A 25,805-nucleotide genomic window follows, 5' to 3' on the forward strand; every position below is an offset into this window, starting at 1 on the left:
ACAGCAGCCCCTCCCATCAAAGGCCTAGAGGCCTAGTTGGAAAGAATGGTTTCAGGGGCCAGGCCCAGGGCCCTGCTACTTTGTGCAGCTTTGGGACACTGCTCCCTACATCCTGGCTGCTCCAGCTCCAGCCTTGGCTCAAAAGGTCCCAGATACAGTTTGGGCTGCTGCTTCAGAGGGTGCAAGCCATAAGCCTTGGTGACTTTCACATGGTGTTAAAAACCTGTAGACATGTAGAATGCAAGAGTGAATGAGGTTTGGCAACCTCTGCCTAGATTTCAGAGGATGTATGGAAAAGCCTGGGTGTCCAGGTAGAAGTCTGCAGCAGGGGCATAGCCCTCACAGACAACCTTACTAGGGCAGTGCCAAGGGGAAATGTGAGGCAGAAGACCCTACACAGAGTCCTCATGGGGGCACTGCCTAGTAGAGCCGTGAGAAGGGGGCCACCACGTTCCAGACTCCAGAATCGTAGATCTACTGGTGGCTTGCACCCTGCACCTGGAAAAGCTGCAAGCAGAGAGCAGCAGTGGGGGCTGAACTCTGGAAAGCCACAGGGGCAGAGCTGCCCAAGGTCTTGGGAGTCCACCTCTTGCACTGGTGTGCCCTGGATGTGAGATACAGAGTCAAAGGAGATTATTTTGGAGCTTTAAGGTTTAATGATTGTCCTGCTGGGTTTTGAACTTGTGTGGGGCCTGGAGCCCCTTTCTTTTGGCCAACGTCTCCCTTTTGGAATGGGAATGTTTACCCGATGTCTATACCCCATTGTATCTTGGGAGTGAATAACTTGTTTTTGATTTTACAGGCTCACAGGTGGAAGGGACTTGCCTTGACTCAGACGAGAGTTTGGACTTTTGAGTTAATGCTGGAACAAGTCAAGACTTTGGGGGACTGTTGGGAAGGCATGATTGTATTTTGCAATGAGGAGGACATGAGATTTGGGAGGGCCCAGGAGTGGAATGATATGGTCTGGATATTTGTCACCACCCAAATCTCATATTGAAATGTAATCTGCCATCTTGGAGGTGAGGCTTAGTGTGAGGTGTTTGGATCATGGGAGGGGGGAGATCCTTCATGAATGGCTTGGGCCATCCTCTTGGTGATAAGTGAGCTCTCACTCTGAGTTCATATGAGATCTGATCATTTAAAAGTATGCAGCACCTCTGCCTTCCAACTCTTTCTCTCTTGCTCCTACTCTGGCCATGTGAAGTGCCTGTTCCCTTTGCCTTCTGCATGATTGTAAGCTTCCTGAGGCCTCCCCAGAAGCTGAGGAGATGCCAGTACCATACTTCCTGTAAAGCCTGAAGAACCATGAGCCAATAAATCCTCTTTTTAAAATAAATGACCCAACCTTAGGTATTTCTTTAATACAGTGCAAGAATGGCCTGACACACCATACACTGTAATATCCAGTGCTAGCAAGAATGAAGGGAAACACCCGGTTTCACACATGGTGAGTAGAAATATGTTAGGAAAGAAGTCCTAAAATTATTCAGCTAGAAACACACATGTGTTGGCACAGCAAATCCATTCTGGGAATGCAAACCTATAGAAACAAAAGCACCAGTATGTAAGATTACAGGTATAAAGTTGTTTCTTTCAGCATTGCTTGCAGTGGCAATTAACAAATAATAACAACGACCAAAACCCAAGCAAAAACAGAATCACCATGAATACAGCAGTGATCTAAAAATTCACATATTATAGAGTAAAATGTAGCTATTAAGAGATTATGTTCATCATCGCCTGCTCAGTGAAACAAGCACTTTGCAGTGTGCTGTGCATTTGACTCTGACGTGTTTGATTTTGAACAAGATAGCAAGAGGAGCAGGAGGAGACCACCAGGATGTTATCAGTCATTATTACACTGGTGAGATCTAGGAGGTGTGCAGGAGAATGTTCTTAAGTGTTCCTCATATATCTCAGTATTGTTTCCTTTGTTATAATAAGCATGTCTTACTTTGATAATGAAGAAAAAGGATAGAGAAGATGGAGCGCATGGGGCAAGAAATGTGGCGCTGAACAGACTTGGAGACTGTTACTTTGGAAATAAGTAAAAGTACTAGAGATGTTTGGTCTGAAAAAACCAGGACTCCAGGAGGAATGCTGGTGTTTACTCACTTATTGGGCTTTTGGGGTCCTAGGAAATCAGACTCATTTTTCTGCTTTTCTGAGGTAGAGGCTGGAGCCATGGATAGAAGCAACAAAGGACATTTCGGCATAGTGTGAGGAAGAAGGCACTAAGAGTCCAATTTGTCTGCACCTGGGAGGTGATGACCCCACCATTCTTTGTACCACCCAACCCACCTGCGAGCTGCGGTGCACTGGCCTGGGCAGCTGTGCCCAGGCTCAGTCCCTCAGTGGTACCTTGGGCAATGTCGTCCTGCCTCTGCAGGCAGGGCCGCTCCACCTTGTGCCCGGGCTGTGGCTCTCGCTCTGGCTGCTTGGGACCCCTCCCTTCGTTGAACACATGCGGCAGATTGGCTGTGTGCACCTGGCGGAGCTGCTCATAGTCGCTCAGAGCGGCTGTCAGGTCCCAGTTTTTGCCTGTGGACAAGAAGTGACAAGAGGTGACAATATGAATGCATGAATTATGGTCTCATCATAGAGAAGAACCGTGACAAGAAGGGTTTCCCATGAGGACATAAACTAATGAATTTTCTACCAGTAGTTCTCATTTTTCAAAGGGGAAAATGGCCCTCTGCATGACTTAAAGTAGATTTCATACCCATAAGTGACGTCCATCTAAAATATGTGACTATACACAGTTTCAGAGCATTTAGGTTCAAACACACACACACACACACACACACACCCCTAAACATTGCACCCCCGATTATCACATTCGCCTTTGAAAATCAAGTTGTAGAGCTTACTCTCTGAGGGGAACAAAGCGTCAATTAAAGAAAAATGAATTGAAATAATTCTCAAAGTTTCTTTGGGCTTTTGCTCAGAGTTTTACTTTTTAAGCTTACTATGAGAGAAGCAGAAGCTTGGGGGGGATTCTCTTGTTAGTGAGTGTTGGTAGGAGATAGGCTTCCAAGCTCAGGCCCTGCACCGGGTGCGATGCCAGGCTGGGCAGGTGTGCCCTGCGTGGGTACACACTCAGCAGGGCTCCTACCCCGACACGGGGTGCTGGACTGGCACTTCGTAGCACTAGGCGCAGCCACACTGGGGAGTGGGAGGCAGCGTGGGCACTCCGATTCCTGACTCTGAGAGTCAGTGGACTTGTAACAGCAGGAAGGAGTGTCACACACTGCATCCGATTCAGTGAGGCATCATCCTATAGCACGACTGGGCAACTATAGTTAACAATATTGTATATTTCAACATAACCAGAAGCGTAGATTTGGAATGTTCCCAACACAAAGAAATGATGCATGTTTGAGTTGATGGATATCCCAATTAGCCAGATTTGATCACTACACACTGTATGCTTGTATCAAAATATCACATTTGCCCCGTCAATATGTACAACTATTATGTATCCATAAAAATTAAAAATTAAAAAAATTTTAAAAAGAAATCAAAGAATTAAAAAGTTAGCCTTAATTTTAAGGAGCAAATAAAAATAAGCTCCCCTCTCATCTTTTCCATTTTAAGTTACTGGGAACCCCAACAGATGTTACATCAAGTAAGGATGAGAAGGAAAGGCGCAGAGGCCCATGGTGAAACCCGAGGCTGGAAGACTGGGGCAGCCACAGGATACATGTCCTTGATGGGGATACTCACTTTTGGGAAGGAATGCAACCCAGAAGAACAGTCAAGAACACAGGTTCTAGAGCCTGGCTTTAAGCCCTGGTTCCACCTTCTAACTAATTCTCTGATGGTGAATATATCATTTCATCACCTAAGGCCTTGCATTCCTTCCTGTACAATTAGGATAACACAATCCATCTAATGAGAACTCTTATGAGGGTTAAATGAGAAAAGGAGATAGTGTTTGTAAAGTTCTTCCTTTATGGAAAGTGCTTAATAGATGGTAATTACCATTATTCTCATTAATTATAGGTTTTTGTTTTATGTTTAACTTCTAGCACTCGGAGTTAAAAGCCAGTGAGTAAGTGATAGAGCTGAGATTCAAATACAGATCTGCCTTGATTCAAACCTTAGCTTTTGGCATTATCGTTCCCTTGAACCTGACCCAGCTTTGGACATAACAGCTCCTGGTTGCTGACACACCTCCTTCTCTACGTTGCTCACCTACCATGACCCTTCATAACCAGAGTTTACCCTTTCACCTGGATCCCCACTCTCCATCCCCACCTTGCCAATGCATTCAACTGCTGGGTTCTACTCTCTTCTCCACAGATTTACCTATACTCTGTGAGGTTCTCATTCGACTGTTACTAATGCCATGCTCCAAACACACCGCGGCCATAAAATCCATGGGAGGGCACTAGAGGCCTAATTCTAACATGGATATTTTCATACTTCCTCTTCTCTTGCACCCTGGGATGCTCTACGGTCCCTTCACTGGTTCCTTTGCCTCTTCCTGCCCATAAAACACATGGATTCCCCTAATTTTTCTTCTTGCTCTTCTTTACTCTTAATTTATACCCTCCTTTGAAGATTAAGTCCATCTCTATGAGAATAAGCTTAATTCTAGTTACAACTTATATCCTAAGTTTTAAAGCCAAATATCTTGACTATGGCAGATATTAGCTGACTATCCAGTTTCTATTCTCCTCATCTAATTCTATATGCTCAGAATTCTAATTTATTTTGGATAGCAATACACACAGCTCAAAATATTCATTTTCTCCTGCAGATCTTCAAAATATGTTCCTGTTGTCCTATCTTTCTGTATTTGCTTACTCTGTTCCTTCTTCCTGGAATAGTTCCTCCAAGCAGCAAGACAGTACAGCTGTATGGAAGAAGACCTTAACCAAAAGAATTCAAAGACTGAGGACGTTGCCTGTGAAGTTTTCCTTTCAGGATGCCTCAATTTCTGATTATCACCAAACAGCAAGTTATTGGATTACTAGCAGGCACAGGTTTCATGGTAAGAACTACAACCTCTAGTACAGTTTACTGCTGAAAATGTTTATGCCTTAAACTTCTAAATCATTTGATTTTTTTTTCATTGTCTTAAGAGGCAGTGGATTTCAAGTTAAATTTAACATATGTATTTTGGCACTCAGAGAGGGATGAGCTGCTTTAATTTAGTACAAAACCATCATAGCTCTGAAGAAAAACTATAAATCAGATATACATGAACTCACAAGAGGAGGTGAAACAGAAACTGACTGAACTCAGGGGGAAAAGGAGTCAAATTGTTTTAGGAATGAAGTTAAACTATAAGGGAGAAAAGAGAAAACAGACTACAGATTGCATAGCAAGAATGAATGATAAATATGAAAAATAAGGAGACAAAACAGAAATAAAGAAACACAGGGTTAAAGAAAAATGTTAGATATAAAGTAGGTAAAAAAAAAAAAATCCAACATACTCATAATTGGAGCCCCAAATAAGAAATCTAAAATAATGGAAAAGGAAAAAAAAGAATTTAAAGATTTTAATTAAAAAAACAAACTTTTTGAAATATTTGTTTTTACATATTTAAAGGGCACACTGTATAAGGAAACTGTTCTTAGTCAATACCAACATATATCCTTTAAAAATTATCCTCTTTTAAAGATAAAGATAATTTTTTAAATATGTAAGCAAAAAAGAAAGAAAATCAGGTTGGCAACATACTTCTTGGCAGCAACATTCAATGCCAAAAGACAGTAGGGCCATATCTACAAGATACTGAAGGAAAGAAAGCAATATGAGCTAAGAAGGTTTTATGTACATCCAGTCTACTCTTTTCTGTATAAAGGCTGTAGACAAACCATTTAAAACATGAATAGTTCAGAAAACATTTCTCAAATGGACACTTTTTGAGAAAACTACTAGAGGATGAACTCTAGCCAATCAAGAGATGAATAAGAGTTTGGCAAAGGAGCAGTCAGGCAGCAGTAAGTTTTCTTAACTGCACATCTAAGAAAAAGCAAAGGTAGAGATACAAGTGATAAAGAAGAATATCAATATTGTGTCAAAATGAAAATGACACAATCAACAAAAATGGTAGAATTTAGAAAGCAGAATAAATTTGCAATGCCTCAGCTGTTACACAAGAGACTGCAAAGATAATGTTTACAGTTGACAGGTCAGGCCAGGTGCAGTATTTCACACCTTTGGGAGGCCAAAATGGGCAGATCACTTGAGGCCAGGAGTTTGAGACTAGCCTGGCCAACATGGCGAAACCCCGTCTCTACTAAAAATACAAAAATTACCTGGACATGGTGGGACACGCCTGTAGTCCCAGCTGCTCAGAAGGCTGACGCACAAGACTTGTTTGAACCTGGGAGGTGGAGGTTGCAGTGAGCTGAGATTGCACCACTGCACTCCAGCCTGGGCGACAGAGCAAGACTGTCACAAAAGTAACAACAATAACAAAAACACAAAACAAAACTACAGTTGACAGGTCAAATATGTACGTGTAAGCATATTTAATAGTAGAAGGGGAAACAATAAGAACAGACAAAAGATATACTATTGGTTAAATTAGATGGTAGAAGAGAGAGGGGAGAATGAAGGAAGAAGATAGAAGCTTGTTTTATTGAGGCATATAGGGAATAAACTGATATTGTCTAAAGAAAAAGGGATATAGGATATTACATAAAGGCAAACTTATGTAACCACTAGTTATAAACATAATTATAAGTAGTTATAGTTGTTATATACCAGTGGTTAAAAAAGTAACCATTAACATAATTTTTTAAATATCAGAAAAAATATTCTAAAATAAAAAGCTAAGATAGCATAGTGAAAGACATTTAAAATATTTATACAGAAAAACAGAAACTATGACAGAACTAAAACCAACCATATCTGTCATAGCAATAAATTTAAGTAGGCTTAACACAACTATTTAAAGAAAAGGATTTTTACATTATCTCTAAAAAGAAAGATGAATCATTGGCTGCATATAAGAGACACACCTAGAGCAAAGTGATTTAGAAAGGTCACAACTAAAACAGATAGACAGTAGTTTATCAGGTATACAAGACAAAGACAAAACAACAATAACAACAGAACTGAGGTTATGATCTTGTATCAAACAAGGTAGAATTCAGGCCAAAAAGCATTAAGTAAGATGAGGAAAACCACCTTATAAGGCAAAAGTGTTCAATTGGCAATGAAGTGTATTAATCATGGTTTTTATTCTTTGTATTTTATGATGCTTTGACATCCTGGGGCCTTTGTGACCTGGGAGAGGCTGCATCTCCTTGGGCTAGCATATTCCTAGAGATAACAAACTACTCTTCTGCAAGCCTGCCTTTCATATACAAACCCATTAATCCAAAGCCCAGACCCCTCAACCACAGCCTTTCCTACAATTCCAGGCCAATATTCCCCTCCTCTAATCAGCCCAGGGCCAGGTACCAGATAACTCAGAAGGGTCCCTCCACCTTGGGCCTGCTGGAATTACTCAGACGAGCCAACCCTCAACCAGCTTGGCCTGCTTGCCGTGCCCTGCCCAATCCTTCCCATGGAAACTGCAATAAAGGCTCTTGCTCTGGTTTTTCTCCTGCTCCCTCTGCCTCCTGACTATGAAACAGAAACAGATTAAACTCAGGGGGAAAAAGGAGTCAAATTGTTTTAGAAATGAAGTTAAAGTATATGGGAGAAAAGAGAAAACACACTACAGATGGCATAGTAAGAATGATAAAAACGAAAAATAAGTCAAGTAGCCAACGTAAAACAGAAATAAAGAAACAGGGCTTCCCCACATGGCCCTGTGTGTTGTGTCATGCACCCTGCTTCTAGGGAATTGTAAGTAACAAACTTCTTCCTGTATAATAATAATTTCCATATCTGCACACCTGGTTAAAACAAATCCAAAGTACATATGGAAACAGAAGATATAAGAGGTATGAATATCTGCACAGTAAATTAGAAGGCAGAAACTTTATACGGCGGAAACTACCATGAAACACTAAGATCACCACACTGACATACACAATTACCTAGAGCATACCATAAACAGCAGGAGTGACTACAACATGGTAACAAACAGCCTGCAAATCCTGGAGGTCGTAACAACACAGGTTTACTTTTTACTTGTTCCACACATCCCCCATGGGTTGACTGAGCTCTGTGACATACCTTGTCATTCCAGGATTCTGGCTCATAGAGCAGCCACTCTATGCCTATGACTGTGGAAGAAGGATACAAAGCCAAGAGCATCTCCCATCAACAATCAAACACTCTGGGCCAGAGGCGATATCTCACCTCTGTTACAATCCATGGCAAGAACTAGCCACAGGCTCCCATCCAAACACGGGGCCCAGGAACTACATCCTCCCACGTGCCCACAAGCGGCAGTCAGAGAGCGGGACATAGTCCGTGAAGAGCATTAGTGCTTAATACACTGGATGTAAAATTAACACACATAAATAAATAGCCTTTATCTGTGAAGAAAAAGGTGTTAGAAGACATACTGGAAGAATATTCCATACACAATTGCAACTAAAATGATAAAGTAGTTAGGGATATATTTAAAAGAAATACACACAACATGAAAGGAAAATAAATCTCAAGACCCCAAAATCACTAAGCCAAAGGGTATCAGGCAAACCTGCCTCCCATTTTATTTCTAAATAAGATAGCTACAAAGATAAAAAACACTACATACCTCCCTCACAATTTGCTCACAAGGAAATTCCTTATGGGCTTCAAGATCTTCCTTTAGGGCCTCAGAGCCCTAAAACAGTTCTGTTGCATTTTACCCTGGCAATATACATTGATAGCTCATCTCCGCAGGTGTGGGACAAAGGACAGCCAGAACTCTTAAGTTCTGTTTTAAAGTTCTAAGTCATCTTAGAGATACCTAAGTCATCTCTCTGCTCACCTGAGACAAATGCATATCTGGTTGCTTCCTCTGCCCTATTGTTTATGTAAAAATTCAGATTTACTGAGTCAGACTAAAGCATAAGTGACTATTCCTCTACCTGCCTCTCTCATGTAAATTGTGTATTCAGTGTAAGGCTGATCAAAGACCCAAAAGAAAGCAAACTTTTGTCTCTTATCTACCTATGACCTGGAAGCCCCCACTTCAAGTTGCCCCACCTTCCCAGACCAAACAAACATACCTCTTACACATATTGATTGATGTCTCACGTCTCCCTAAAGTGTATAAAACCACACTGTGCCCTGACTACCTTGGGCACATGTGCTCAGGATCTCCTGAGGGCTATATCATGAACCATTGGTCACTCATATTTGGCTCAGAATAAATCTCTTCAAAAGTCTTACAGAGCTTGAATCTTTCTGTCAACAACAGCATAAATGTGGAAAACTTATAATATTCCTCAAGGGCATACAAGTTAAACTGTGCATACCATAAACTGAAAATCCTAATCCCCACCAACTAACCAAATGAACCCTCTCTGGGCCAAGGGGACCCCAGAGACACCTGAAAAACTGAATTCCTGGACACAACTGACCAGCATTAACATTAAAGTACAGATCCTAAGACTGACCAAACAGACTGTGTGGCAATGAGATACCAAATTCCAACCTGACTCTGAGATAGCATCACAAGACAGATAATAGACCCTGAATGAAATCAAATATATTTTACTCCAAAATATATTTCTTTGACATATTTTAAAATGGCTCTGCAAAGCTATCTTTGTGGGGGAAATTTGCATTTGTAGAGAATCTCCATTAACGCAGCTAGCACTTTCCTGGTTGCAGGAAAGATTAAGTAAGAGTCTGACACATTGAAAGGTCTGAAAAGAGACATTTACGATGTATTCTCTCTGAAGGCTGCTAGCTGGAGGCTGCCTCTACATAACAAGAATGTTGGCTTCCACAATCCCTTTATCTTAACTCAAGCATTTCTTTCTACTGACTTCAAATCTTTAGGCAAAGCTTAACTCTTTCAACCAATTGCCAATTGGAAAATCTCTCTGAATCCACCTATGACTGTGACCATCCCCACTCCCTGCCTTTCTAAGCATCTTTGAGATGTCCCACCTTTTAAAGTTGAACCGATGTATACCTTACATGTATGGATCCATGTCTTTGCTTGTAACTTCTGTCTCCCTAAAATGTATAAAACAAAACTGTAACCTCATCACCTTGGGCGCTTGTTCTCAGGACCTCTTCAGACTATTCCCCACGTCATGGTCATTCATACTGGCTCAGAATAAACCTTTTAAAATATTTTACAGAATTTGTTTTTTCCAGCAACAATACTATGTTCCTAGTTTAGGAGACTTAATGTTGTAATTTATTCCTCTAACTTACACATATGATTTGATTCCAGTAAAAACAAAACAAAACAAAAAAAACAGAAGCAGGTTTTGTTTTCCTTCCTTGGAATCAGACAAGCTGATTTTAAATTCACATAAAAAAATAAGGAAGAATAACCAGAGAAACTCTGAAAAGTAAGTACAAAGAGGAGGAAGGAGCACTCTGAGACACTGGCATGAACTCTACCGCCTCAATGACTGGTTTGTGATCAGACTCAACAATGGAACATAATGGTGTAAACCAAAAATAAAATTCGAAGGCCCCCCGACAACCATCTAAATAGGCTCCTTCCTGGGCCAGGGTACCCTAAAATTTAACCGGAAAGACTGGGGAAGGCCAGGGTGGGAAGTAGGGGTCAGACAGGCCTCATTATGCCCTCCTCCTTCTTGGAATGCAGGAAAAGCCAACCAGCATTTAACATCCAACATGTAACATTTAAACATCCACATTTAGCATCTAGCATTTAAAAGCTGACCAGCATTTAACATCCACATTTAACACCCAGCATTTAACATCTAATTGGACTTAAGTCTGATAAGAAACATTTAAAATCGATTCTCTCTGAAGCCTGCTACCTGAAGGCATCATCTGCATAATAAAACTTTGGTCTCAACAACCTCTTTATCACAACCCAGACATTCCTTTCTATTGATAACTCAACCAACTGCCAATTAGAAAAATTTTAAATCTACCTATAATCTGGAAGCCCCCACTTTGCACTGTTTCACCTTTCCAGACCAAACCAATGTCCTTTTTCTTTCTTTCTTTCTTTTTTTTTTTTTTTGAGACGGAGTCTCACTTTGTCACCCAGGCTGGAGCGCAGTGGTGTAATTTCGGCTCACTGCAACCTCTGCCTCCCAGGTTCAAGCAATTCTCCTGCCTCAGCCTCCCGAGTAGCTGGGACTACAGGCTCCTGCTACCATGCCCAGCTAATTTTTGTATTTTTAGTAGAGGCAGGGTTTCCCCCATGTTGGCCAGGCTGGTCTCAAACTCCTAACCTCAGGTGATCCGCTGCCTTGGCCTCCCAAAGCACTGGGATTACGGCCATGAGCTACTGTGCCTAGCCGCAATGTACATCTTAAATGTATTTGACTGATGTCTCCTGTCTCCCTAAGATGTATAAAACCAAGCTGTGCCCCAACCACCTTGGGCACATGTTATTAGGATCTCCTGAGGCCTGTGTCATGGGCCATGGTCACTCATATTTGGCTCCAAATGTCTCTCCAAATATTTTACAGAGTTTGACTGTTTTCATTGACAATGAAAAACCCCAAAGAGAATCAAATACACACAAAATGTTAAAAGACAGTTGTCAACTTGGGAAAATGTTTGCAATTCATATCACCTACAAGGGGTTTGTATCTGAAGAATGTCAGGTCCTGGAAAAATCTGAGGAAAAAACACGAGGCAGGAAGTTTGTCAGGGGATTGGGCAGAAAAAGTAGCAGGCCCACAGTGCAGGTGCAGTATATTGTAACAAATACTGTAATAAAAAATATTTTTTTCTTTAAGTCAGGAAAGTTCACCTTTTCACTTAAATGAAACACATTATGGCTTCTTTTTGTCTTATACAAAATGCCAGTATCACTATTCTTGTACTTTGGGGCCACTATTAAGTAAAAGAAGGGTTACTTGAACACAGGTACTGTGATGCCAGGATAGCTGATCAGATAACTGAGATGGCCACTTAGTGATGAATGGGTGGGTGACATGTACAGCCTGGACCCACTGGACAAAGGTATGATTCACATCAGGGTGAGATTTCATCATGCTACTCAGAATGGTGCATGATTTAAAACTTATGATTTCTGGAATTTTCCATTTAATATTTTCAGATCGTGATTGACTGCAGGTAAAACTGAAGCCTTAAAAACTGAAACCGTGCATAAGGGGGGCTATTGTATGTATGTGCCTGTGTGTATGTATATATGTATATATGCACATGTATACACATACACACATGCACACACATATAATAGCTCCCCTAATCCACAGTTTCAATACAGATATACTCTCTCTACATATAGTACATATGTGTACTCATACACACTATATATAGTATGTGTGTGAGTGCATGTGTATGTATCTGTACCACATAATCCACTGTTTTGTGAGTTTTCCATTACTTGGAGCCCAACGCATTCCTAAATAATGTAGGGAAAAATACAGGAGAACAAACAATGGCAGGGGGAACTATGTGCTATGTAGAAGTATAGATTCCACCAGGATATCTAGGAAAGAACCACCATCATTTGGGATCCAAGGGGCTCCCTGGGGGAAGTGTCATTTTTTGTCTGAGATCAAAAAGAAGAGTAAAAGTTGTCTTGGCAAAGAAGCCAGGAGGGTGAGCAGAGAGAGGGGTGTTACTGGACAGAAAGCTGCATCTGGATAAATCTGGAAGTAGAATGGGCAAGCACATTCAAGGTACTGAGGTCATTAAGTGTGGATGAAGTGGAGAGCAGCAGGAGGAGAGGTCTGGTTAGGATGATGGTAGCAGGATAGCAGGGAGGAGAGAGACACCTTGCAGGAATTGTACAGTGGGGTTTAGATTTGACCTGAAAGGCAAAGATGAGTCACTGAGGCATTTTCAATAGAAGTGAAACATGATAAGATTTTTAATTTAGAAAATAAAGTATTTGCATTTCAGAAAAATTACTCTGGTTGCATAGCAGAGACTGCATTTGCATTTGCACAATACTGGGGCAAAACGAACGTTAGGAGGACACCTGTATTAGTCTTGTCTCATGCTGCTAGTAAAGACATACCCAAGGCTAATTTATAAAGGAAAGAGGTTTAATTGACTCACAGTTACACATGGCTAGGGAGGCCTGACAATCAAGGTGGAAGGTGAATGAGAGGTAAAGTCATGTCTTACAGGGTGGCAGGCAAGAGCTTGTACAGAACTCACATTTATATAACCATCAGATCTTGTGAGACTTATTTACTACCATCAGAACAGTATGGGGGAAACTGTCCCCATGATTCAACTATCTCTACCTGACCCTGCCCTTGACACATGGGGATTATTACAATTCAAGGTGAGATTTGGGTGAGGACACAGCCAAACCATATCATTCCACCCCTGGGTCCCTCCTAAATCTCATGTCCTCACATTTCAAACACTATCATCCCTTCCCAACAGTCTCCCAAAGTCTTAATTCATTTTACCATTAACTCAAAAGTCCACAGTCCAAAGTCTTAAGACAAGGCAAGTCCCTTCCACCTATGAGCCTGTAAAATCAATAGCAAGTTAGTTACTTCCTAGATACAATGGGGGTACATTCAATGGGTAAACACTTGGCCAAAAGGAAGGGGCTACAGGCCCCATGCAAGTTCAAAATCCAGAAGGGCAGTCAAATTTTAAAGCTCCAAAATGATCTCCTTTGACTCCATGTCTCACATCCAGGTCACGCAGATGCAAGAGGTGGGTCCCCATGGTCTTGGGCAGCTCCACCCTGTGGCTTTGCAGGATACAGCCCTCCTCCTAGTTGCTTTCACAGGCTGGCACTGAGTATCTGCAGCTTTTCCAGGTGCACAGTGCAAGCTGTTGGTGGATCTATCCTTCTGGGGTCTGGAGGATGGTGGCCCTCTTCTCACAGCTCCAATGGGCAGTGCCCCAGTAGGGACTCTGTGTGGGGGGTCCCATCCCACATTTCCCTTCCGCACTGCACTAGCGGAGGTTCTCCATGAGGGCTCTGTCCCTGCAGTAAACTTTTGCCTGGACACCCATGCATTTCCATACATCCTCTGAATTCTAGGTGGAGGTTCCCAAACCTCACTTTTTGACTTCTATGCACCTGCAGGCTTAACACCATGTGGAAGCTGCCACAGCTTGGGACTTGCACCCTCTGAAGCAGTGGCCTGAGCTCTACATTGGCCCTTTTTAGCCACGGCTGGGATTTGAGACTGCACAGAGCAGCAAGGCCCTGGGCCTGGCCCTTAAAACCATTTTTTTCTCTTAGGCCTCCAGGCCTCCTGTGATGGGAGGGGCTACTGTGAAGACCTCTGCCATGCCTGGAGACATTTTCCCCATTGTCTTGGCGATTAAAATTTGACTCCTCGTTACTTATAGAAATTTCTGCAGCTGGCTTGAATTTCTCCCCAGATAATGGGTTTTTCCTTTCTACTGCATTATCAGACTGCAAATTTTCCAACCTTTTATGCTCTGCTTCCCTTTTCAACATAAGCTCCTACTCCAAACCATATCTTTGTCACAGTGGAAAACAGTCACAGACATGTCAGCCAGAGTCTGCAAGGTGCAGTGTTCAAGATCATGATGGTCTGCCTATTTCCCTCTGGTTTGGCGATTTATCTATTGGAGTACAGAAATCCTGTGCGCCCTCTCCCTTCCTTGTCATATGCCGTAAGACCTACTGATGAGGAGAAATTAAGTTCTCAATTCAGTTCGCTATAGTTTATCAGAAATGGGTTGTGAGTGATCTAGATGGCGAATGAACAAAACTCAAGATGGGTTTGGTGACTTATCGGACGTTGTGCTTCCCCTTGTTGGTGAGAAGTGTGCACATTTCCAGTGGTATCAAGAAAAGGAGAATCAGCAGGGCACGATGTTACCGCTGTTGCCTGCTGGTTAGATATGGGCCAAAGGATATGGATGGATGAGGATTTGACAAAAGGGGTGGATGGTGCCAGAGAGCCTGTGCTCAACCTCTCCCCTCCCTTCATTCTCCTCTGCATAATTTGGGAACAGCCTGGAATGGCACTTCCCAGAACTGCTTTCCAGACAAGCTCCAGGTTCTCAAACGAGAAACATTCATGTGAGGCTTAGAAGGCAGCAGGAGAAGTCTTCGAACGCCAAGGTTAGCTGTGAGCAGAAACAGACCGCCTCTGGCCCAGCTCCGGGGAATCCCATCCTCAGCAGCCCAGATGGTGACAGTGGCTCTGCCTGAGTCATGCTGCGCCCAGGAGAGCTTCTGTGGGTGAACTGCTTCGGTGCTCTGGGGCAGTAGGCTGTGACAGCACAGAGCGTCCCCACCGGCATCCCCGGGTTGAGCTTGACCTTTCAGTCACGTGTTTCTATCTGTGGCTTCCCTGCCCTTCACTCCCACCCTTCCAGCTGGGGCGCAAGCCTCTAAGTGGTGGTCTGAAAATCCTTCTCATTTGCAACCTCCAGATTCTTATGTGCCCCTGAAAGAGCCGTGGCTATATTCATATGTGTATACATGTATGTGTATACATAAAGATGTGTATGTACACAGGTGTCTACAGACCACTATTTGAACTTGGAGAAAAATGTGGAAGAACACACACTAGCTTGCTCACATGGGTTTCCAGGAGTTGTAATGACATGGATAGAGAGAGGAAGGAGGGATTGGGATGAGCCAAGCAACAAAGAAGACTTTTTTGAGAAACAAATGACATATATGTTATGATACTATTCATGCAAAATTACATATGCATGTGAATATAAATGTATACATTAAAACAGAAGAAAGGCAGGTGGGGTCAGGATGGGCCCTCAGCAGGAATTCTAAAGGTGAGGCTACGCTGGTTCACCCTATGGAGAAAGGCTCCCGCCAGTTACGATTACTATTAACCCTTCCTATTATTCTAGGAATGAATCCATTTTTCCGGTTTCCCTCCTCCAGGATAGAATGACCAAAGAAGGGAAATGCAGGCAGAACATAAAGACTGCAGACAGCGCAGATGTGATGGGTGGGAGGCTTAGCCTCAGCTTTTACAGTCAATTTCTTTAAATGAATTAACCCTGAACTTAAGTGAAAGTCTAAATTCCATACGTACAGTGTGGATAGCTCACGTATGTATCAATTTACAGCCTGGCTTTGGTGTATTAGATAGCAAGGACTGAGGTAGGGCTTTCTGCATAGCAGCCCGCCAGGGCTGTGGGTACCACATGCATTCACTCAGGGGTGGGAGTCAGAACAGCAGGGAGTGTCAGGGGCCAGGGTCTGGCCGCAGCCCTGCTGTGAGCTTGCCTTGTAACCTTGGGCAACTTCTGCCTCCTCTGAGTCCCAGTTTTGGCAATGTTAAGGTGAGATGGTTGAGATTCATCTCCAAGGGGCGGTCTAAGTCTGAAGAGTCTGAAAGCTTAACAACAACACAGGATAGAGGCTTCTGCTGTTATTCAGATGTCTGGCTGGAAACCCCAAGAAGCGCGCATGTGGCCATCACCAGGGAAAGCTCTAGGCTCCTCTGCCATTGCTCCTACGATTGGCCCCCTCATCTCATTTTCCCCTCATTCCCTGACTCCCACCACTCCCCTTATACCACCCATGTCCCTGGCACTGACGGCCTGCACTTTGCCAACCCCAGGAACACTCAGCGCTAGCCACTCCCTCAGCCATGCTCTTCTTGGCATCTGGGATGCCACATTCCCTTGACTTGCCCCCTCTCCACTACTGCTCAGCTGGGTCTCCCCTCCTGGGTCCTCCTCCTCCTCCTCCTGGCCTCTGCCTGCTGAAGGGCTCCAGCCCCAGGACCACCGCTCTTCTCCCCCAGCACTGCCTGCCAGGGCTGCTCGCTGTGAGTGCCATCTAAATACTGATGACTCCTGGAGTTTTGTCCTCAGGCCAACTCTCGATTTGCACATCCACTTCCTGACTCAACACCTCCATTTGGCTATCTAAAAGCATCCCAAGCCTAACACAGCCTAAGCCAAAGATCCATGCATCACGCTTGACTCTGTTCTTACCCTCACACCCCACATCAGCAAGTCCTTGCAGCTTCACCTTAAAATATGCATTCTTGATCTAATCATAATCAAAACCTCTACCACTGTCACCTTAGCTTGGCTGCATTTCTTGCTTGGATGATTGCCAGAGGCTCCTGGTTCCTCTCCTCACTTCCACCCTGGTGTGCCCTGTCACCTGTTCTCCACAGGACAGCCAGAGCGGCCCTTTGAAAATGTAAATCTTGGCCGGGCGTGGTGGCTCACACCTGTAATCCCAGCACTTTGGGAGGCTGAGGCAGGTGGATCACAAGGTCAGGAGTTCAAGACCAGCCTGGCCAAGATGGTGAAACCCCATCTCTACTAAAAAAGAAAATACAAAAATTAGCCAGGTGCGGTGGCAGGTGCCTGTAATCCCAGCTACTCGGGAGGCTGAGGCAGGAGAATCGCTTGAACCCAGGGGGCAGAGGTTGCAGTGAGCTGAGATCGCGCCACTGCACTCCAGCCTGGGCAACAGAGACTGAGACTCCGTCTCAAAAAAAAAAAAAAAAAGAGAAAAGAAAAAAGAAAATGTAAATCTTGTCATGTTCCTCTCCTTTGAAACCCCAATCAAAGGAGATTTGGGTTCCAATCACTTTCCAAATAACTTCAGAGTCTTCCCCACGGCCTCCAGGCCTTTGGCAATCTGGTCCCAGGCACCAAGTGATGTCGCCTTTTGTCCCTCTTTGGGCTCCAGCCACTCTGACCTCGGCCAGGGCTTTCCGCCACAGGGCCCTAACACTCGCTGTTCCTTCTGCTTGGATTATGCATTCTCAGAATATCTGCGCTCTTTCTCCTTCACTTCACTGTGGTCTTTCCTGAGCTATCACCTCATCAGAAAGGCTCTTCCTGACCTTTTAGTCTAAAATGCCCTGTGTCCTGGCATCCAGCAATCCCACTTGTAGGTATAATCCCTACAGAAATGCCCGTACATCTGCCATATGCGCATAGAGCCACTAAAGATGAGTACAGCAGCCCTGTTCATAACAGCAGAAAAGAGAAACAAGTCAAATGTTCATCAAAAGTAGAATGAACAAATACATTTGGTTTATTCAAGCAGTGGAATGCTATGTGGCAACGAAAAAGCAATTTAATTCCATACAACAACACAGAGGAGTCTCAGGAATATCTTGTTGTAGGAAAGGAGAAAGTTTCTAAAGATTCATGCGGTCTGGCTCCATTTATATGAAGGCCAAAGCATGCAATACTAAACAACATATTGACTACAGGTGCAGACACGCATGGCAACACGCTAAGAGAAAGCAAGGGAAAGGTAAACACAAACTTCAGGTGAGTGGTCGTTTCCAAGGGGGAGGCAACATGATGGGTTAGCAGGAAACACAAAGGGATGTCAAAGTTAATGACAAATTCCATGCCCCCCACACTTTCTAAGTTGGGAATTTTCATAATTAATGCTGATAAATTAATTTTGTACTATCTCAATATTTAACAGAAATAATGAATCAGAGTAGGTTAAACTGTGGCAATCAGTAGAGCCTCCTGCCTCCCATCAGGAACTTAAAGACAAAAGGCCTATTCCTCTCTGCACACAGCAGTAAAGGTGGAGTCCAGGCCTCTGATGGTTCCGCTCCACACACTCATCCAGGGATCCAGGTACCATCTTCCACACGTGGCTTCCATGGCTGCCTGGGCGGCAGCAGCCCACTCAGCCAGCAGGGGCAGGGGAAGTCCCTCACGGCGGAGACTGCTTTTCCAGGGACTATGGCAGCCTGGAGGGCAGGGATTGCTACTCAGAGGGGAGGAGGGCCTCTTCCTCCTGGCTTCACTGCAGACTCTCCTCAAACTTCACCTCCTCAGGCAGGCTATGACGGGCCAGCCTAGAAGGGCACATGTCACTCTTTCTGTTGTTCCTTGGTGGGGTGCGTGACACGGCCACATTGAAGTGCAAGGGAGCCTGGGACATGAGGTCTCTTAGCCTGCTTAGGCAGAAGGAAGGACAGGTTTTGGAAACAGTTAGTTGCTTCTACCTCAAACATTTGAAAAAGATGTATACTACAAATCCTGTGTATGTATACATATACATGCACACATATTACATCTACACACACACGTGTGTATATGGACATCTGCATGGAGAACTGAAAGAGACATCAAAATATCCTTGGGATTCTCTTTAAAGAGTAGGATCCGGAGTGACTTGTATTTCCTCATTTTGTTTCTCTGGGGCCTTTTTTTTGAGACAGGGTCTCACTCTATCACACAGGCTGGAGTGCAGTGACATGATCTTGGCTCACTGCAACCTCCACCTCCCAGGTTCAAGTGATCCTCCAACCTCAGCCTCCTGAGTAGCTGGGACTACAGGTGTGCCACTGCACTGGGCATTTTTTTTTTTTTTCAAGTAGAGATGGGATTTTGCCATGTTGCCCAGGCTAGTCTCCAACTCCTGGGCTCACGGGATCTGCCCACCTCAGCCTCCCAAAGTGCTGGGATTACAGGTGTGCGTTACCAGGCCCACCTATATTTTCTCATTCTGTTGGCATTTTTTCAATGAATTTATACTAATAGCCTCAGGGCCTCAGTTTACCTAAACACCTGGTGGATGTGATTGTTTGGGTAACTAACTGGCTTCTTTTTGTTTTTAATGAATATGCAGACATCCAAAAGCTAAAATAAATTGTGTACTCAACTATTTCAAACAACTGGCTAAATGCAGAAAAGTAAATCATTCAGTTTTAGTATTGGATGGTAACTATTTTGTGTTACTCTGCAAGATTGGTATTGAAACTTTCAATCTCATAGTAATATAAAATATAATTAGTATATTTTTATGATAAAGGGATAATAATTTTGGGAAAAAACCTTTCAATTTGGTTATATATATATATCAACTGAGTAAAAGAGCAAGTTATAATTATACACACACATATGTACACACACAATCGTGCTGTATGACAATTCAGTCAATGACAGATCACATATACAATGGTATTCTCCTAAGAGTACAGTGGAGCTGAAAAATTCCTATTACCTAGTGACATCATAGCTTTTGTAACTTCAGAGTACAACACCTTACCTTTTCTATGTTTAGATATACAAATACCACTATGTTACAATTGCCTAAAGTTTTGTAGCTTAGGAGCAGTAGGTTACAGCCTAGAGCCTAGGTGTGTAGTAGGCTATGCCATCTACTGTGTGTAAGTGAACTCTAATGTTTGCGCAATGATGAAATCACAATCACATGTCTCATAAGGTATTTCTGTCATTCAGTGATGAATGACTATATACATGTGTGTGTTTATTATTGTATATGTGTGTATGTATATAGTATGTGTATAGTGTAATTTGGTGTATGTGTATACATACATATACAATAATAAATTGAACACACATATCGTCATTCATCACTTAATGATGGAAATACCTTACACACACATACATGCATACATACACAGTAGGCATGAACTCATGGTTGACTTATTCCACAGACGAAATTATCTTATTGCTGTATGAATAGATAAAAGAATACGTGCTTACAGCCTGAGAAATTCTACTTTTGGGTTTCACACACTCCAGATCTTATAAACAAAGTGTATTCTTAAGTATTTCCAGATGCCTGGGTTCTCTGTACTCAGAATACAATTAATCTAAACAATGATGCAAATAAATGGTACAAGCGTTTTCATGGCAGCTGAAGAAATAGCTAAACTGAACAGCCAAAAGCTACAGACAAGGAAGTGCTCCACGCTGTGCCTTAGGGAAGGCTGGCTGGCTCATGGCCATGGATTCACTGAGCAATACCCCCACGAGGCTCCCAGGACACGCAGGCATCCCCGGGTGCTGATGGCATGGATGTGAATAAAGATGCGTACGTGCTTCTTAAGAGGCTGACACAGCAAGTGGTAAGACAGACATGGGAACAACTGTCATGGACTGGGATGACTGAGAGGTACTGCAGAGGAGCCGGGGGTCTGCACAGGGGCTGACACACCCTGCTATTTGTGAGCGAGGCGCGGAAGCTTCCCGGAAGAGGAAGCGGGAGGCCAGTATGGGACACAGAACATAGAAAGGCTCAGAGGCTTGCAAAACCACCACCTGCACAGGGGTGTTGGGGGTTTGAGAGATTTGGTGGCTGAACGAGGAAAAGAGATGAGACCACAGGCAGGCAGCAGCACGCACAAGCTGTACTGGGCGAGCTTGGAGTGGTCTGCAGCGGACACGTGGGGAAGGGCACATCCGCACAGCAGGAGCTTATCTAGACCAGACATTTGCTCAGACATTACTCCGGGTGTGTCTGGGAGGGTGTTTCTGGATGAGATGAACATTTAATTTTGATTTGTAAACTGGGCAACGCACATTGCCCTCCCCAACATGGATGGGCCTCATCTAATCCACTGAAGGGCTGAGTAGAACAAAAGGCTAAATAAGAGGAAACTCACTCTCTCTGCCTGAGTGTCATTGAGGTGGCCTTGGACTCAGCTGGAACGTACACCCTCAGCTCTCCCGGTTCTCCAGCATGCTGACTGCAGATCACGAGACTTCTCAGCCTCCATAACCTCATGGGTCAATTCCTTATAATAGGTGTGTCTCTCTCCCCCACTATCTCTGTAATATACATGTACACGCACACTCACACACAGATGCAAACATGTATGGGTATGTGTGCATATTGCACAGTCATGTGCCACTTAACAATGGAAATACCTACCGAGAAATGCATCACTAGGCGATTTCATCATTGTGCGAACATCACCAAGTGCACTTACACAACCTAGACGGCACAGCCTACTACACACCTGGGCTCTGTGGTGTAGCCTACTGCTCTTAGGCTACAAACCTGCACAGCATGTAACTGTACTGAATACTGTAGGCAACTGTAACACTAGGGTAAGTATTTGTGCATCTAAACATGTCTAAAAATAAAAAAAAGTACAGTAAAAATAAGGTACAAAAAATAAAAAATGGTACACCTGCACAGGGCACTTACCGTAAACGGAGCTCGCAGGACTGGGAGTTACTCTGGATGAGTCAGTTGAGTGAGTGGTGAGTGAATGCGAAGGCCAGGACATTACCATACACTGTTGTAGATTGTAGAAACACTGCACACTTAGGCTATACTAATTTAATTTTTTCTTTCTCAACAATAAATTAAACAGCTTACTATAACTTTATTTTATACATTTTTAAAACTTTTTGACTCTTGTATTACCAAGTGTTACTAACGCTTAGACTAAAATACAAACACATTGTACCACAGCACAAAAATCTTTTCTTTCTTTCTATCCTTATTCTAGAATCTTTTTTAAAAAAAATTTAACATTTTTTCTTAGCCTAGGCCCACACAGGGTCAGGATCATCCATATCACCGTCTCCACCTCCACAGCCTGTCCCACTGGTAGGTCTTCAGGGGCAGTGACATGCATGGAGCTGTCGTCTCTTATGATAACAACGTCTTCTGGAACACTTCCTGAAGGACCTGCCTGAGGCCATTTTACGCTAACTTTAAAAATATATATAAGTAGAAGGCACACACTCTAAAATGATGATAAAAAGTATAGCATAGTAAATACATAAACCCATTACGTACGTGCTTCTTAAAAGGCGGACAGAGTGAGAGGTAAGACAGACACGCGCACAGCTGTCACGGACTGGATGACTGAGAGGTACTGCAGAGGAGTCGGGGGTCTGCACATAGTCATTTGTTAGCAAGTATTATGTACCGTACATAGTTGTATGCGCTAGACTTGTATACAAATGGCAGCACAGATTTATGTGCAGCATCCTCACAAATATGTGACGGCTACGATGCCATTCGGTGATAGGAATTTTTCAGCTCCACTGTAATCTAACGGGACCACCACGGAATATGCAGTCCATCACTGACTGAAAAGTCATTACGTAGCACATGACTGCACACAGGCCCTACATCTCCTATGGGTTCTGTTTCGCCAGAGAGCCTAGACTGAGACACGTGTCCAGGTGCTGTCACTCAGAAGCGGGGTCTCGGGGTCAGAGCTCTGAGGGCGGCAGCAGCTTGGGGCTTTATAGGCACAAGGCTCTATCCTACCAGTGGGCAGTGGACGCTGGGGAGGTTTCATGCGGGACGCAAAGCTGGCAGGTTCTTCGTGGAGAAAACTGCTCATAATCGGTCAATGTTTAAAACAACTGGATACGTAAAGACTTGAGCTTGGGGCTGGCAGGCTTTCAGCAAATGGTCTGCAGTAAAGAAACCACCAGCCTAGGGGCCAGAACATGGAGGCCACCTCTGGCTCGTGTATACAACAGGAGGTCAGCGGGGCTGGGCTGTAGGGCGGGACTAGAGAGGACCAAAATGATAGTCCTGCGGGGGGACTTTTAGAAAACATATAATTTCATTTCGAAGTGTCAGATGAAGTTTTAAAAAACATATAACTTGATTTTAAAGAGAAATAAATGAATTTCATTTCTACTCAGCCCCACTCTCTGCCATTCCCCCCATATGTAAGCAACACTGTTGCTACTATTGCCTCAGTGCAGGTGGGAACCTGCTGGAATAAAGCGTCATGCTGCAGAAAGCCAGAGTTAACTTGCAAGTCAGTCTTGCAAGTAAATCTCACTGAGTCCAATCATCATCTTTGTAGACAGCCTAAAAAGCTGCGCACTGAAATCAGCAACACTGTTAACTTCATTCACCAATGTAAGGTCTCCTGGCCTTTAATCTTAAAATGGTTCTTAAAAAGGAATCGAAATACTGATTTTCATAAAAATATCAAAGACAGTGAAGCCGACTGTCAAAATGAATTCAGTCCGAAAATTAAAGTATGCTTTGCTGAGACTGACAGCAGCCTTCTCATGTGGGATTTGCCAGGCACTCTGCACCCTGGTTCTGAGATCTGCACGGTACTTAAGAAAGAAATCCATTTCTTTCAGTTCCATCGTTTCAGTTAAAAATTCCCGAGGCACCTTTTTAAAACTGAAATAAAACTAAATCCTGCAGATATGAGAAATAAATCACTTCATGTCTCTTGGGTGTTTTCCAATCTGGCTTCCAGGAGGAGCTTAACTTGTCACTTCTAAAGAAAGTCTTCTAGCTCTTTCCATCTTATTTTACCAGGAAGTCTACTTGCTTCCTTCCCACAGTGTCTGTGTACCCCAGGGTTAGCAGTGGATGCAAGATTTTACCCTGGGAGAGACCAGACCACTGGCAGATTCTTAGCTGCAGAAATGTTCTCACAGTCTTTCATTTAATTAAAAGTTTTAAAATTTGTCTTTCTGGGCTTGGCTTGTTTCACTTAACACAATTACCTCCAGTTCCATACACATTGTTACAAATGACAGGGTTTTATTCTCTTTTATGGTTGGATAATTTGCACATGGTAGAATGAATGCCCAGAGCTGTGCCCAGCTGGGTGAACTTCTTCTTCTTTCTTACAACTACTGCACATCCATGTAACCACTGGCATGATCAAGTAGATCATGGCTATGTCAAGCTCATCACATCAGATGGCCCCATGCCCCTCCAAGCCAATCACTCTGGCATCATTTCCTACAAAGTATCACACACATAGTAGCTTAAAACAGTAGGCTGGATGTCCAGTAGGTTCAGCTGGTTTCTCTGCTTTGTGTCTTACAAGGCTGAAGAGGTGTCAGCAGGGCCGCAGTCCCTCCTAGAGGCTTGAAAGAGAACTGGCTTCCAGCCTCATTCAGGTGTGGCAGGACCCCATTCCAGGTGGCTGACTGTAGCACTGAGTCCCTGTTTCCTTGCAGGCTGTCAGCTGGAGGTCACTGTCAGTGTCTAGACGCCACCTATGTTCCTCGGCTCGTGGCCCCTCTCTCTATCCTCAAGCCAGCAATGACTGATGACGTCCCCTTCATACATCAAGTCTTGGTGACCTCTTCTTCCTCTTCTCTCGGGGCCCTCTGTCTTCCTCTTTTGCTTCTAAAAGCCCTTAATATTACCTTGGGCCCACCCAGATAATCCAGGATAATTTATTTTAAAGTCCCTTCGCAGTGGTACCCAGAGCAGTGTCTGGCTGAATGTCAGGGAACAGGAATCTCAAGGGACATCTTCAGAATCTTGTCTTCTACGCGGCCCTTGAGCTCCATATACATGGAATCATGCAATAAGTGTCTTCCGTGTCTCTCCTCGTTCGCTCAGAATAAGGTCTCTGGTTTCATCTGTGTTGCAGCGTGCATCAATAGTTCGCTTCTTTTAACCATTGAGTACTATCTACTGTTTAGCTGCACTGCAGTGAATTCATCTATTCACTCGCTGAGGGATATTTGCATTGCTTCTAGGTTTGTGTGATTATAAGCAAAGCTGCTATGAACATTCCAGTAAATGTCTTTTTGTGGACGTATGTTTTCATTTTTCTTTAGTTAATATCCAAGAGTATAATTGCTGGGTTAAGGGCTTAAATGTATTTTTAATTTTGTAAGAAACCACCAAACTGTTTCCCAAAGTGGTTTTATTATTTTGCCTTTTAACATTGGAAAGTTCTATTTTTCCACATCATTCTAATACTTGGTATTGTCAGCATTCTTAATTTTTTTTGTTTTGGTGGGTGTGCAGTAGTATCTCACTGTGGTTCTAATTTCTATTTGCCTCATGACTAATATGAACATTTTCACATGTGCTTACTGGTAATTCATGTATCTTCTTCTTTTTTTCTGTTTTTAAGTCTTTTGCTCACTTTTCTATTATTTGCATTTTTATAATTAACTTGTGGTTGTAATTTATTCATTCTAGATACAAGTGCTCTAACAGACACATGTTTTATGAATATTATTTCCCAGTTTGTGGCTTACCTATTTATTTTATTTTATTTATTATTTTTAAGACATGGTTTTGCTCTGTTGCCCAGGCTGGAGTGCAG

The 25,805-nt window shown here is 43.3% G+C and overlaps 1 protein-coding gene across 8 annotated transcripts in view; it reads right to left on the minus strand.

Annotated features, from left to right (window-relative positions):
* The window catches only part of LOC105497527 (OTU deubiquitinase 7A), a 368,351-nt gene that overhangs the window by 85,230 nt on the left and 257,316 nt on the right, over positions 1 to 25,805 (minus strand). For 6 of the 8 annotated variants that reach the window (XM_071067240.1, XM_071067242.1, XM_071067241.1 and 3 more), the window contains one exon: positions 2,305 to 2,544. In XM_071067240.1, coding sequence (XP_070923341.1) covers positions 2,305 to 2,544 — 240 coding nt within the window. The remainder of the gene's footprint in view (positions 1 to 2,304; positions 2,545 to 25,805) is intronic. The other 2 variants (XM_071067244.1, XM_071067248.1) reach the window with 1 other exon arrangement.

This window comes from Macaca nemestrina, chromosome 7 (genome assembly GCF_043159975.1).
Source record: "Macaca nemestrina isolate mMacNem1 chromosome 7, mMacNem.hap1, whole genome shotgun sequence".
Classification (NCBI taxonomy): domain Eukaryota; kingdom Metazoa; phylum Chordata; class Mammalia; order Primates; family Cercopithecidae; genus Macaca; species Macaca nemestrina.